Raw genomic sequence first — 13,795 nt, 5'->3', positions numbered from 1 at the left:
TATGATATCAAGCTCGATTACAATTCCTAGTGCTTGACGCATTCACAGAATGCTAGAGGCCGCAGATGTCAAGATTTGTGGTCAAAAAGGAGTTATATTCTGGTCTGTTTGTACCCAAAGTCGATTGGATCACTTCAGAAGATATTGATTAAACCACTGGAGTCATATGGATTAATTTTATGCTGCAATTATGTGCTTTTTGAAGCTTTAAAAGTTTTAGTCACCATTCACTTCCATTGTATGGACCTACAGAGCTGAATTGTTCTTCTAAAAATCATGTGTTCTGCAGAAGAAAGTAATACACATCTGGGATGTCGTGAGGGTGTGAGTAAATGAGGAGAGTTTTGATTTTTGGGTGAACTATTCCTTTAACAAACGTATTTCCCTTGCAAACTAACTTTGTTTCCATAGTGAACCTTCAGGATCTGAAATCTGTGGACGGTGGATGTTTGTCACAGCAGTGTGTGACCATGCTGAGAGGGATGCAGCGGGAAAAACCAACTGCACACTGTGGCTTTGGCATCTGCTCACTGACCTGACGAGAGAGCAATAAAGTAGACATCAATAGAGAGAGCGGCTGACAGGAACTGTTCTTAGGCCAAGGGTTGCAGGCCCTTAAACTGATTGGAAGATCAAAGGATATATGCACCTTCACCCTGGGAAAACTCTTGTCTCTGAATCAGGTCCTATAGACGCTGGATTTGATCTGCTTTGTGTCATCCAATCTTTGATCAATATTCAGAGTGGTTGAGGGCACACTGTAGTCAGTAAACAGCATATTCTCATTCACAGATGTATTTTATGCTTGGCTTTCAGATTTTTCTGTCCAATAATCACTATTTATTACTTTTGTTACATTCATTTCTTGTTTATTTCTGTTAAACCATTCACAAAGTCTTCCGCAAATACTGTACATCCTTAACGTGCTTACAAATCCATGCAACCAGTTTATAGGACATGCATAGTATAGAAACATACAGTTAATGATCTCACTGCCTCAGTAATCAATACGTGCTGGAAATAGAAAAGAACATCACATACTGATTCAAACCATCAGTTTCCGTTACAATTTCCGTTACATCCGCAAAAGGCTAAAAACATGATTCAACAAAGCAGAATTTGACAGTAGGTGGTTTTGACTGAAGGATACTGCAATGGGTTATGTAACAGTTTGAGAAATAGCTTCAGGTTGCATGCGTCTTCTCTCAGCCTCCACCGACATTTCACCAGAAAATACGATCTGAGAATGTAATGAAAGGCAAATTGAGGAGGAAGAGAAGACGAGAGAAATATGCAACCCCCACGTTACATCAAAATTTTGTTCACACTGCAGGTATATAATTCAAGCTCAGCCCTGTCAAAGGCCTATGGGAAATACCGTATGTTTAGCACAATAAGTCAAGATTAGTCCAGACCACAATTGATCACTGCATGCTGTAAAGGGGCTTCAGGAACTTCAGCAGGATTACACAAAACTAATCTGTGACCAGATTCTCCTACCTCAATCCAGATTTTAATATCATAAAGAGGTCATGAATGAGCTACTGGAAACCAATAAACATGATGTCACAGTAAGATTCCAACTCTATATGAAACTGTTTGATGGCACCTTAATTATTTGATTTATCACAGCCATGGAGATCTATTGTGAAGACATATCTGTAAATGTATGTTACCAAGGAGAGGAAAGAAGATGAAATGCTGATACTATTGATAATTTGGCATTGAAGTTCCCAATCTTAAAATCAAGATAAGTTTTCTTAAAGTCTGCATGTAAAAGCAATATAGAAACAAGTTCAACTACAATTTTAAGGAATAACTCACCGCATCAGCTCTTGCAAGGCTTAAACTCCCCCATTTTGGGTTCTCAGGCCATAGCCTTATCCACAAGACCAAACCACACCACTCTGAACATATCTAAGCAACCAGGTAGTATGGATTGCACGTGGCGCATCTTCAGGCTCACATTCAGTAGTGAAGTATCTGGTATGAACACTGCTACACAGTGTTCAAACCCAGCATCCTCCATTATGTTCTCTCCTTCCTAATCCTGTGATGTTATACTCTTTTATTAGGCTTCTTGAATTAATAGTGAAATAGAAGTTCTTTCACAATCAATGGCAAGAGATCTGTGGCTCACTGGTATGAGTGCTGCCTCAAATCCCAGCTGGATCTCCAGGATTAAAGTGCTGTGATGAATGGTGTGACTGACGTGAAGGGTGCACCTGGAGAAAGGGGGTGGGGGACTGTTGGTTGGTCCCCCTCTGCCTGCTGGAGCAATGGCCAGCAGTGGTTATGGAACAAAAAGTACCTTTTAAGTGTGTTCTGGACACACTTCAAGATTTGAACTTGCATCTTTAATTAACTCTTGACAAGCATGCTGTAAAAACTATAGAAATTTTGTGAAAGGAATTTTGTGTGAAAAATGATGAAGGGCTTCTATGTAGTGGGCAGCACAGCTGCTGTGTGTTCTTATGACCGTAAGATTGCATGTTCAAATCTTGCTCTAAGCAAGACAATTCTAACAGTCAACCAATCAATCAATCACACATTTAATTCATTGCCATCAATTATTGCCTAGGGCAATAAATAATCATATCCCAAGTAAGCTTTCCTCCTCAAACTCTTGAATTCCTATGACGCAATATTGCGTCTATCACACTGCTTCATTATTAAACTTTACTTGATGTCATGGAAATACTGATGAAACTGTACCTTATGCAATGAACTGTATTTGTGGTATTGCTTTTATTGTCTATTTTTGCGACTGCCTTCTCCCACACAGCCCACACTGAGAAAAAAAAAGAGAGATGAAAGACCATAACATCATAGGATTAGGAGAGTTCTCCCAGAAAAATAAGAAATGTAACAAATGCATACACCTCTGGGATTTTGTATGCTTTGCTCAATCTTTGTTGTAAGCTACAGTGTAGAGTTGTGCAGAGCTCAGTTTGAGAATGTCATTTGGTCGTGATAGTGTGCCGTCTGCTCAGATCAGCCAGCTGCCAACAGGAAGTGTCAGAAACAGACGGAGCATGACCACTGCTGTGTCAGCAAAGCCAGCCATTAGAGTGCCCTGTGCCCCCTTTCTCAATCTCTCTCCACATCTCTCTCACATTTATAATTGTTCCTTTAGCTTTGTGCTTTGCAACTGAACATTACTAACATTTATAAACAGAGATTTTGCAAGATGTTTACTTTGAATCCAAAATTCCAGGTACATCTAATTTAATGCCATAAGAAACCAGTGAAAATAATGTGCTGATAATACACATTATCAACATTAACAATCACATTGACAAAGGATATTATAAATTACATTTAGACAATGAAAAAAAGTACATGGAAGGGAACACTTCAAAACAATAAATGACTCTGGATGCTTTTAAAAGAGCTTGCCGTCGTATTTTGTATTCACATTAGAACATTATTACTTAAATGTCAAATAGAAATATGCAGATTTACCCTTTGGCAATCCATTGGACTGTTGCTCTCCATTGAGACAAAGCTCTGGATTGTACATCCTGTTAGAGCACTTCTATTTGGTATATAACTTTAATGAGCCCTAAGGCTGATTGGTCACACATTATTAATGGGATTATTCAGCCGTAAATTAATTTACCTCATTTATTCACCCTCATGACATTCTAATCATAAGTGACATACACTGTGGGACTCGGGACACAAAGAGATATTTGGAAGAATGTTGACACGACTATGTTTTTTTATACCATGGAAATTAATGGTGACTGAGACTAACATTCTGCCCAACATCTCCTTTTGTTTTTAAGAGAAGAAAGTCATACAGGACAGGAATGACATGAGAGTGATGAATGAAAAAAGGATAATTTTGTCATTATTAATCAAATAAGTACCATAAAGATAAAATGTATTTAGAAAGTGCTGATGTGTGATTTCTCTATTATTGTTTTTTCACAAGTCTCACCAAGAAACTTCCCTTCCCACCTACTGTGCTATAATAGGCACTCCAGACTGTTTTTAGTGCACCGGTTTAGATAAATTCAATAAAAAGTTTTGTTGACATAAGGTTAGCGCACAGTGTCTCTCAAAAGGCCAAATATAATTGGCGAGCCTTTATAATGCCCATGCATGAAGCATCCCTGATCAAACCTGAGCTTTGTATAAAAAAAATTAAAGCACATCCCCAAAGATGTGCTTCTTTCAGATATATTTTTAGAGCTATAAAAGGCATCAGTTGGAATGGATGGCTCAGAGGAAAACCAACAAAGTGCTTCTTATAATCTCTTGAAAAATAAAAGGATCTTAATATGCCAGAACGGGTTTTGTTAATGTGGGTCATGCAGTACTTGCATTCAATTGTGATAGAGATTGTCCTAGAAAAGAAAAGATTCTTCAAGGCAACATTACAAGACACCGATAAGGCAGGTCATTTTCAAAAGCTCATATCCAAATGTTACGAATGAATGCGACAGAATACTTTGTTCATCATGTGCATGAATATTAAACTTGCATTAAAACTATTTTAAAAAATGTTCCCAGGATTGTGCATATAGCACAGTTAAAACAAAAAAGATCTAGATCCCTCCTCCCTCCACTTTCTGTAAAACGTAAAGGATTCCAATGCTGTCGATGGTTATAAACGTGGTGAAATCAGGTGACACGTGGATCTTCTTCAGATTGGCTCCCATTGTGTAGAAAGTCTGCAGGGCCTCTCCCGTCTCCACGCTCCACCACTACAAGAACAACAATAACAAGACATTATTGCATTGGTTTGTTCATGTGTTATGTTTCACTGTATCTGAAATAGATTTAGCTGTAGACTAAACAACAAAATGTAATACCCCACCTTTCGTACAGCATAAATGCAGCTATATATTTTCATGTATAAATAGCCAAACAATCTAAGAAAAACAGTGAGCACCATAATACAAAACAAATCATGTAGCTTGTAACATGAAATAATTACGGTTTATATTGCCAATATACAAAAGCCAAAAGAAATAAAATAATAACTGAACAATATTTACTTTGTATTAAATAATGAAGTATATTTTTCTATACGCTATTAGAACAATGTAATATGTATAAACCTGAAGAGAAACATTTTCAACTCAATTTAAATTTATTTCAATAAAATATTTCACAAATATTGTTCCAATGCAGTTTAACAGAGATTACAGATGATCAATTGATAAGTAAATGCTGTCAACAGAATAAAATAATCGTGATTAATCTGATTGCTTCCGGCCAGTCTTTAGCAAGCAGAATTGAACAATTACTTTGGTAAAGTAAACAAAAAGGTTAAAAAGTTAACATTCAAATATATTCTATAGGCTTTTTTCCCTCTGAAATAGCTTTCATAGAAGAAAACATTCCTAAATTGGAAAAGTCTGGATATATGCAGATGCACATAAAACAGAAATGTTCAAACCTGACAGAACCCAATACAGACACCTGTGGGTCTCCAGTCCACACACTACTAATGGGCTGAGCCCTTTAAAAAAAATGAAAAGAAGGAAATCTTGTAGAAAGCATGTTAACAGAAGTGAGAAAATGAGGCCATCGCACAGCTACCAGCTAAACCATCAGCGACAACAACAGATGCCTGGAACCACCATGCTTGTTTTTACAGCCTCCACAGGCAGACACACAAACACAGCCCCCCAACAGACTCATTAATCATGCAACCCTTTGAGTGAATTAATGGCTCTCATTTGCACTTATCAGCCTCATGCTCCAAAACTTAAAGGAATATTTCACCCTAAAATTAAAATTCTGTCGGCATTCACTCACCATATAATATAGGTCATCCAAAGAGGGACACAATCATTGTTTGCAGGTATGGCAGATTGCTTCAGTCATACTTTTTTCTTAAAATGTCCCCCACCCACCAATGCCCTATTGTCTCAGTTAAAATAGACTGTGCTCTGCATCTAAGGTCAGCTCAAAAGTGCGTGAGTTACCTCTGGGCCACACACACAAACACACACACAAAAGTTATGCTGAAAACTCAATCACAATGGAGCCATCCATTTGTGCCCACACAGATGGTGCTGGAGTCATTTAATTATGAGATCATGGCCTGCTGTGCATTTATTTTATTTTTTTCAGTGTTAAAATACTTGCTTGCTTCTATCCGAATTTAATGTGGACATACAATTATAAGTAATTTTCCTTGTTCATAGCACAGTGGTGCTTCCAAAACATTACTGGACATGTTAGTGACATGTTAGCAACCCGACATATAGTGTTAATTTCGCTAATGAAAACTATAACGAAAAATGTTCATCAATGACCTTTTTTTCCATGACTAAGAGGAGAGGATGACAAGATGGCACTGACGACATTAAACATCAACTGTGAATATATCAACAAGCAATATTGTTGACAAAAAAGACAAGACTAAAATGGATTTAAAAAAATTACATCTTGACTAAAATACCCTTTTTTCCCCATCAACAACAAAAAAAAGAGACGACAAAATATTATAGACTGTTATTTAAGCACAATGAGGAGTACTGTTCAAAAAGTTTACAGAAAGCTTTCATTAAATGATGACAGCAACTGTTGGACTTGGGACATAGAGAAGATCAGATATTTGGGCCCTTTTTCTCTACAATGAGGCTGAGAAAAAAAAAATGCCTTGTTATATTGGAAGAGAAACAATGTGGACACAATATCTGGGAAGAATACAATAAACCTCAAGCGGCATATAAGGGCTAACCACAACGAAACTGAGGTAGGTTAACGTATTGGATGTAATGTTAGGTTGTTTTTTTTTTTTTTTAAGATATATCAAGATAACTGTTGAAAACTATATTAGACAACTTAAGCTATATTAAGACAAGGCGGTGGTGTTACATTATGTAAGCTGTGTTTTATAGCTAAACCGATCTCATTTAGCTAATAGGCTAGCAGCAAATTGTTGAGAAGGAGCTGAAAATGAGCTGCAAAGGTAACGTAGGATTAAGTATAAACCAATGACTTATGTATTTTGGCATGCATTTGGTGACATGCCATTGTGTTTATTTTTCCTTCACATTACCATCAAAATGTATTTTATTTGGCATCAAAATTAATTTGAATATGTAATAAAAACTAATTGCCTACAAAAACATACCTCAAAAAATGTGTCTGCAGTAATATGCCTGCATAGCCCGCATTAATACTTACTTTGCGAGTATAAAACCACCTAGTTTTGATTGTGTAGGGGTTTTCTTTTTCTGGATACTCAGGTTTTGTGATATTAAGTTAAACTCATAGCAATCATTTACTTATAGTGCAACACATCGATTTCCTGATGTTGCATCTGTCCAGAAATCATTGTATTTATTCCTGTCCTAGATTCTAGATAGAGCTACAGTAAAAGCAACCACCCAGGAAAGAGGAGAGGCCAGCTATTTCAAGTGCATTCCTTTCTCACACAAAGTACAAACCAGATTCACAGGAACAATGTTACAAAGAAGAGGCGATAGCTCAATTGATAGGCCGGACAAGCCACCCTCCAAAGACAGTGAAAGATGAGGGCTTCATCATGATGATGGAAAAAACTGAAAAGAGACTGACTGTGCCAAAAAAATAAAAATCAAACCTCGTGGCTAAAATGTTCCTGACCGAAAAACAAAAATTCAAAACACAGACTGGCCATGGCACGCAAAATAACCATTGGCTTAGACATATGGACTAAAAAGGGGCTCACAGCTTCCTTTCTTGCAGTCAGTCCTTGTTATTTTAACTCCCAGGATAATAAAGCTGAACTCATTCTCCTGATCCAAAGGAAATGTGTCACCCACACACTGCTCAGTCTATCGTTACTCTTGTGGATGAGTGTACAGCGGAATGGGGGATCGCAAAAGAAAAATTCTTACCATTATTACTGATAATGGAAGCAACATGTTACTTTTCATTGAGGTGAAGAGGACACCAGTTCTTCTGAAGAGGATGATGAAGTATCCCAGGATAGTGATGAAGAATATCAGGGAGAAGACGTTACAAGACACATGATGTTCGTCATTTAAATATTTATGTATTTTAGAATGCTTATACATGTGACAGCCCTACCATATACTGTGACCATTCACTGTTTTAGATATTGTTCCTAAAATTGAATCTGTGATCAGCCTTTTTTTTTTTTTTATTTGTGTGGTGTTAAATTATGTGCTAATGCATACAATTAATTCTTCTTGGAGGATTTTTGAAAAGTCTGTGTGTTCCATGTTCAACTTTCCATTAGTTACGGAACCATTGGGAGGACCCCCTGTATGGTCCATACCCTTCAGCTTGTTGTCGACATGATACAGCAGGAAACACATCAAATGACTGCTGGACAAAGTCAGGCACCAGGTGAAACTGTTTCGCAAATCATCTGTAGCCACAGAGTGGTTGCTGCAATAGTGTGGACTCATCCTCAAAGACTGTCCAACCAGATGGTTCAGTTCTTATTTGAGGATCTCTCGTTTCCTTGAAGTGAAGGACTATCTTACATCAGTAGCTGACACCATGAGCTGGGACTTCCTGCTATCCAGTGTGTGGCAGAAGGTGGTTATCCTAAGAGACTTGCTCCTTACATTGGCAGAACACAGGAAAGTGCTTGAAATTGACACCAATTCTCTACCCCTTATTGTGCCTGCACTATTGGACTTGAGGAGTCACCTGTCTGAGATCTTCCTAGCTCATGACAGGAGATACAGGGATGTAGCTACACTGGCACAGAAAATGAGTGCAAATATGGATCAATGCTTCAGCTGTTTCCTTGATGTCATGGTCAGCAAGTTCTCTCCTCTTGTGACTGCATGTTTTGTTGCTCCAGTGTATCAGCTGAAGCCCTCATTGAAAATGGTGATGAGGAATTTCAGAATCTTCTAAAAAAAAAAAAAAAGAAGGCAGAAGACTACATTACTTGCAGTGTTCCACCAAGACTGCAAGAGGAGTTGACTGATGAGGAAGAGGACATTGGGTATACAGAGGCATCAGATTTAGCGACAACCCATTTGCCAAAGCGGCCTAGATTTCGATTTTTCAGTGCCAATCGTCCATCAAGGCCAAGCACCTCCAAGATCTCTATCAGGCAGGAGATTCAGAAATACAAAGAGCTGTCCCATCCTAACACTGAGGAATCTGTGATGGATTTTTGGACATCTTAGAGTTACACTGTGTTTACACATCTAAAACCTCAGGCCTTGGACCTTCTGGCAATGCCAGCATCACAAGCCTTTGCTGAGCATGCCTTCAGTTTAACCGGGGACCTTACAAGCAGCCGCCGCAACGGAGCATGAACCACATCGGAAGGAAGTACTTTTCTCAAGCTGAACAAAATCTAAATAGTGTGATGGCAACCAGAGATCGTTTTGGTTGAAGTTTTCCTTTTCAGTTTTCACTTTCAACAACACAAGACATTTGCACCTTTCCTTATCATAGTTGTTGTTCTAACAAACCTTGCCTTGTTTAACCTTTAATATTGATGCCATGTGACCTTATGTTAACTTGATTAATATTAACATTATTGATTCATTATTAAGTCCATGTGGCACAATTTAAGTTTACCTAAGATCTATTTTTTTTTTTTAAATAGTGTGTGTACAGTATTCTTTTCAATTTTATAAAGATAACTACTTTTATTTCTGTTGTTCAAAACAGAAATGTAAGTTTGTCATGTACTGTCATGTTTTTTTTTTTTTTTTTTCAGAATTCATAAACCATGATTAAATATTTACTCATTGGTGATCTATTTAACTGATTTAAACAGAAATGAATGGAAATGAAATTAAAAACAAACTACTACATTTCAGGTCCGATTCTTCAGTGCCAGAGCAACCCAGACATCATCAGTATTAAAGACAATGGACTGAACAAGACAGCAGATGGAGAAGCTATTTTCTTTATTTTATAAACGCTTTCAAACACTATAAACTTCACAATATGGTGACATAAGAATCAGAGTATCCTCTACTGTGCGTACAGCATATAATAAATGCAAACACAGGGCTTACACACCCATGCAGACCCAAAGAACAGGCTAAAACGTGCCATTATGCAACCTGGTGGAAATGTTACTGCGAAAGGTACAAGACCTACTTAAATTATTGACCAACCAAAAGCCACACCTCGCTGTCAATCTGAAGGTCTGTGCAAAGAACCAGACTTGTCCAGACTGCAGAGTCTAAATCATGAGAATTGAGGGTGGAGAGAGGAGTTTATGTATGAGATGAAAAACAAATATTTTCCAGGTGGAAGAGTGTGTTTAATGTATAAGATTGAAAAAATGAGTTGTGTTTTTCCATAAAGAGGGAGAATCTTATCTCTGAAGGCAGGGAAATGTGAAAAGATGTGACATTTTTACACATAAAAGCAGAAAGGGGTCAGAGAGTCAGGGGTCAGCAGTCATTCTCCGAGTTGTAAAGTTTAGTGACATACATAAGGAAACAGAGGAAGTGGCTACATAAACCATTTCTGCTTGCATTTCCTGCCGGTTCAGGGAAACAAACATGACATTTTCTAGGTTACAAGACCACCTGTGGTGGCAAGCCTATACCTGTGTGGTTACGGTCTAAAGTCACCCGATTTTCCGCCGAAGCGATGTTTAAAGTCAAGATAAAATAGCATTTTGAACACACTTCCGTAATGTGACCTCTTTTCTTGTCAAAAATCCTGTTTCACTTGGAAATAAGTACATGACTTGATTTTATTAATTGGGAATAGACTATTCTGGTATGGAACACCCACTTTTCACAATTCAGAGTCAGACCTTAATGTGAGTTTGCAGTCAATTGTGGAGGACTACTACCCTCCAGAAAGAATGCTGTCTTTCACTTTTGAGGCGGCTTTTTAACTGCTTTTTAGAAAGTTGCATGGCACTGATGAATCATGCGCATGTGCCAAAATTAGATTTTGATTTCACGTTGACTTTAAATGGTTGGATAATAAATTAATTTTCTTTTGAAATGGTGCCCCAGCAAAAGCTAGATTACAATATGAACACCGTGGGCTTAGTAAAAATGCAGAACTGAGGCAAAAGATATCAACCCCTAAGCAGAAAAGAAAGGAATTTGTTAGAGTGAAAGTATGCCATATATTTTATATTCTTAGCGACCGGAAAGAGAACGGAGATAAGGATTAGGAAAAGGAAGGGTGTAAAGAGAGTGAGGGTTCCTGGATGGAGCTTTGAGCTCTGCTCTAAATTACATAAACCAGTGTGTCAGCTGGCAACATTAATGCTTAACTCGAGCCTTTAAAGAAAGTGCATTCACGTGTGTACAGTACACATGCACAGGAACAGCAAAGGCATATGCACTTTTGATCTTGCCAATCAAACTTAGCAGTTTTTTTTAAAGAAGTAAATACTGATACAATCACTGTCCCTCTGTGGTGGAATGATATGTTTCTAACGTCCTCGTTTTTGAAGTAAGCAGTAATAGACAGCATTTTTGAATGTCTCCAGTATGAATAATGTTAACATAGCAAAATCAATGTGTTTTCAACCGTAAATGAATTAAAGTGGACATGGCCTGAGAGTAGCTGTCAATGTGGAAAGAGAGGATGGAAAATAGGAAATGTTGCTTTAATATACGCTGACTTATTCACACATACACTATTCAATACATAGTTATATGGGGAGCAAAAATATGAAAATTCTCACAGCTCGAGACAACTTTGCGCACATTGTTGCATCCCATATGATCAAAACAACTACTGATCCTGAGCGTTCAGACTGAGACCCAACAGAAAAAAATCTGATTTTAATCATACTACAAAACATTTAATCATACATCCAAATATGGACAGTTCATTTTATTTCATGTGTCATTATATTTTCATGTGTTTTCACTAGGCAAACGGATAAACGGACAAGTTGGATAAGTCTTTTTACATACAAGTTTACATACTGCCTGTATGAAAAAAAACATTCCTTTACAGAGGAATCCACTAAAAGTGTGCACCTGCAGCGAGTGTGTGTTTATGTGAAATAGTGTATACTGTGCTGTCAACCCTCCATAGGATCTTTCCTGTGTGAACACACTCCAACAGGTAATCTGCCAGGAGTCATGACCAAACCACTGAGCCATGGCACCAGTGTGTGGGTCACCAGTCAGATCACTATCAAATTGATAAAGCCAGAGTTGAGTCATTATGGGCATTAAAAATCCTGACAACTCGTGGGATTCGAAATCCTTGACTCTCTTTCTCCGCTATTCCTTTGTAAGTCTCTGTGGTGTGAGAGAACACCTTGAGTAAACCCAGCAGAGCTCAGGTTTCAAAGCTAGTTTTTATGAGGTGCTGTGTGTAGATTTGTTAATGGTTCACCTGAACTCAAGGTTGTCTTCTCAATGGCCAAAGACTGACAAAAGCAATTTCTCTCAAAGTCAAACATCTCCCCTTTGTACAAAACTGGAATGCAGGACATCAAGTATGTGAGTTAGGAGGGGTGTGAGCATGCAAAGACAGGCCGAAAAGATATTAATAGTGAGGGATAGTTAATCCAAAAAAAGAGAAAGAAAATTCTGTCATCCTTTGTTGAGTCTCATGCCGCTTGAACCACTTATAACTTAAATTACCACTGGATCCTCACACAAATCTATAGTATGACTTCAAAACATTTGGAATATAGGGCACGAGTCATATGGACTACTTTTATGATGCTTTTTTGTCCGTTTTTGAGCTTGAAAGCCAACGGTCACCAACTACTTTTGTACTGAAAAGAGCAGCTTGGACATTTTACTAAATATTAATGACAAAGGAAGTCCCATCATTCAGCTAAAAGAGCCATTCTCCTTTTTTGGAAGAGGAGACTGTTTTTCAATTTACTCATGTATTAATTTAGGTGCATGCACAATAGCTGGACCAGCATAAAAAAAATACAGCTTTTCAGCCTAATAATTTGAGGTAGGAGAATGTATTATGATAATGTTGTCAGATTGTATTGGTAATTTGATATATTCCACTGAATCGTAAGCTTAGCAAACAGGTTTTAATTAGGGCTGTCAATCGATAACATTTTTTAATCACATTAAATTACATTACATTACCGATTAATTAATCGCGATTAATAGCATATACAAGTATTTGCTGAGAAAGCCCCTCGTATAACAATAATTCAATATATAAAGATTATACATATCTATATCAATATATAATTATACATAGTTATCTTTAAATATTAAAAAATGTATATATATATATATATATATATATATATATATATATATATATATATATATATATATATATATAATAAAAAATATTCAGATACTTAAAATGCATTACATTCTTGTCAATGATTAACTCTTCTGCCACAATACAAAAAGCTGCTTTAGAATACAATGTATTGTTTACTACCATATTATTGATTATAAGTCAATCATTGGCATACAGTTCACAGCAATCCATTTCACAAGTGAATTTGTCAATCAGTTGGAAATTTATTAAGAGGGCTTGTTTAAGAGCCCGTCAATCTACACCTGCATCAGACATGCTTGTGTAGTGTCTCGGGTGCGTCGCATCATAAACATAACATTTTTAGTTTACTGTTTCAAGTTAAATATAGTTTAATACTCAATCTTTAAACACATCTTGAGATCCCTTAGTTTGCATTTGCGCTCCTTCAAGTTTTTTGAATGCAAGAATTTAACGTATGTTTGCGTTGTTCTTCGTACTGAAGTGTTTTCTTCACTGTATAAACTGTGAGTTGCTCATACAGCTGAAATTTCACTTAATGGCCTCTGGAGTAAACAAGTGGTATTAAAGGCTTGCATTACTCTGGAATCTTCCTTATTATGGTGCGATTAATTGCGTAATTTTGTCAAATTAATCGCACTGA

The 13,795-nt window shown here is 37.2% G+C and overlaps 1 protein-coding gene across 2 annotated transcripts in view; it reads right to left on the bottom strand.

Annotated features, from left to right (window-relative positions):
* Positions 1-873: 873 nt before the first annotated feature.
* The window catches only part of LOC127639278 (apoptotic protease-activating factor 1), a 40,372-nt gene continuing 27,450 nt past the window's right edge, over positions 874-13,795 (bottom strand). For both annotated transcript variants that reach the window (XM_052121202.1, XM_052121203.1), the window contains exon 27: positions 874-4,715. In XM_052121202.1, the coding sequence (XP_051977162.1) occupies positions 4,557-4,715 (159 nt within the window). In that variant the 3' untranslated portion in view covers positions 874-4,556. The remainder of the gene's footprint in view (positions 4,716-13,795) is intronic.

The sequence above is a fragment of the Xyrauchen texanus genome, chromosome 47 (genome assembly GCF_025860055.1).
Source record: "Xyrauchen texanus isolate HMW12.3.18 chromosome 47, RBS_HiC_50CHRs, whole genome shotgun sequence".
NCBI classification, from domain to species: Eukaryota; Metazoa; Chordata; class Actinopteri; order Cypriniformes; family Catostomidae; genus Xyrauchen; species Xyrauchen texanus.
Note: the sequence above shows the minus strand (reverse complement) of the source record. Positions and strands in the feature narration are given on the sequence as shown.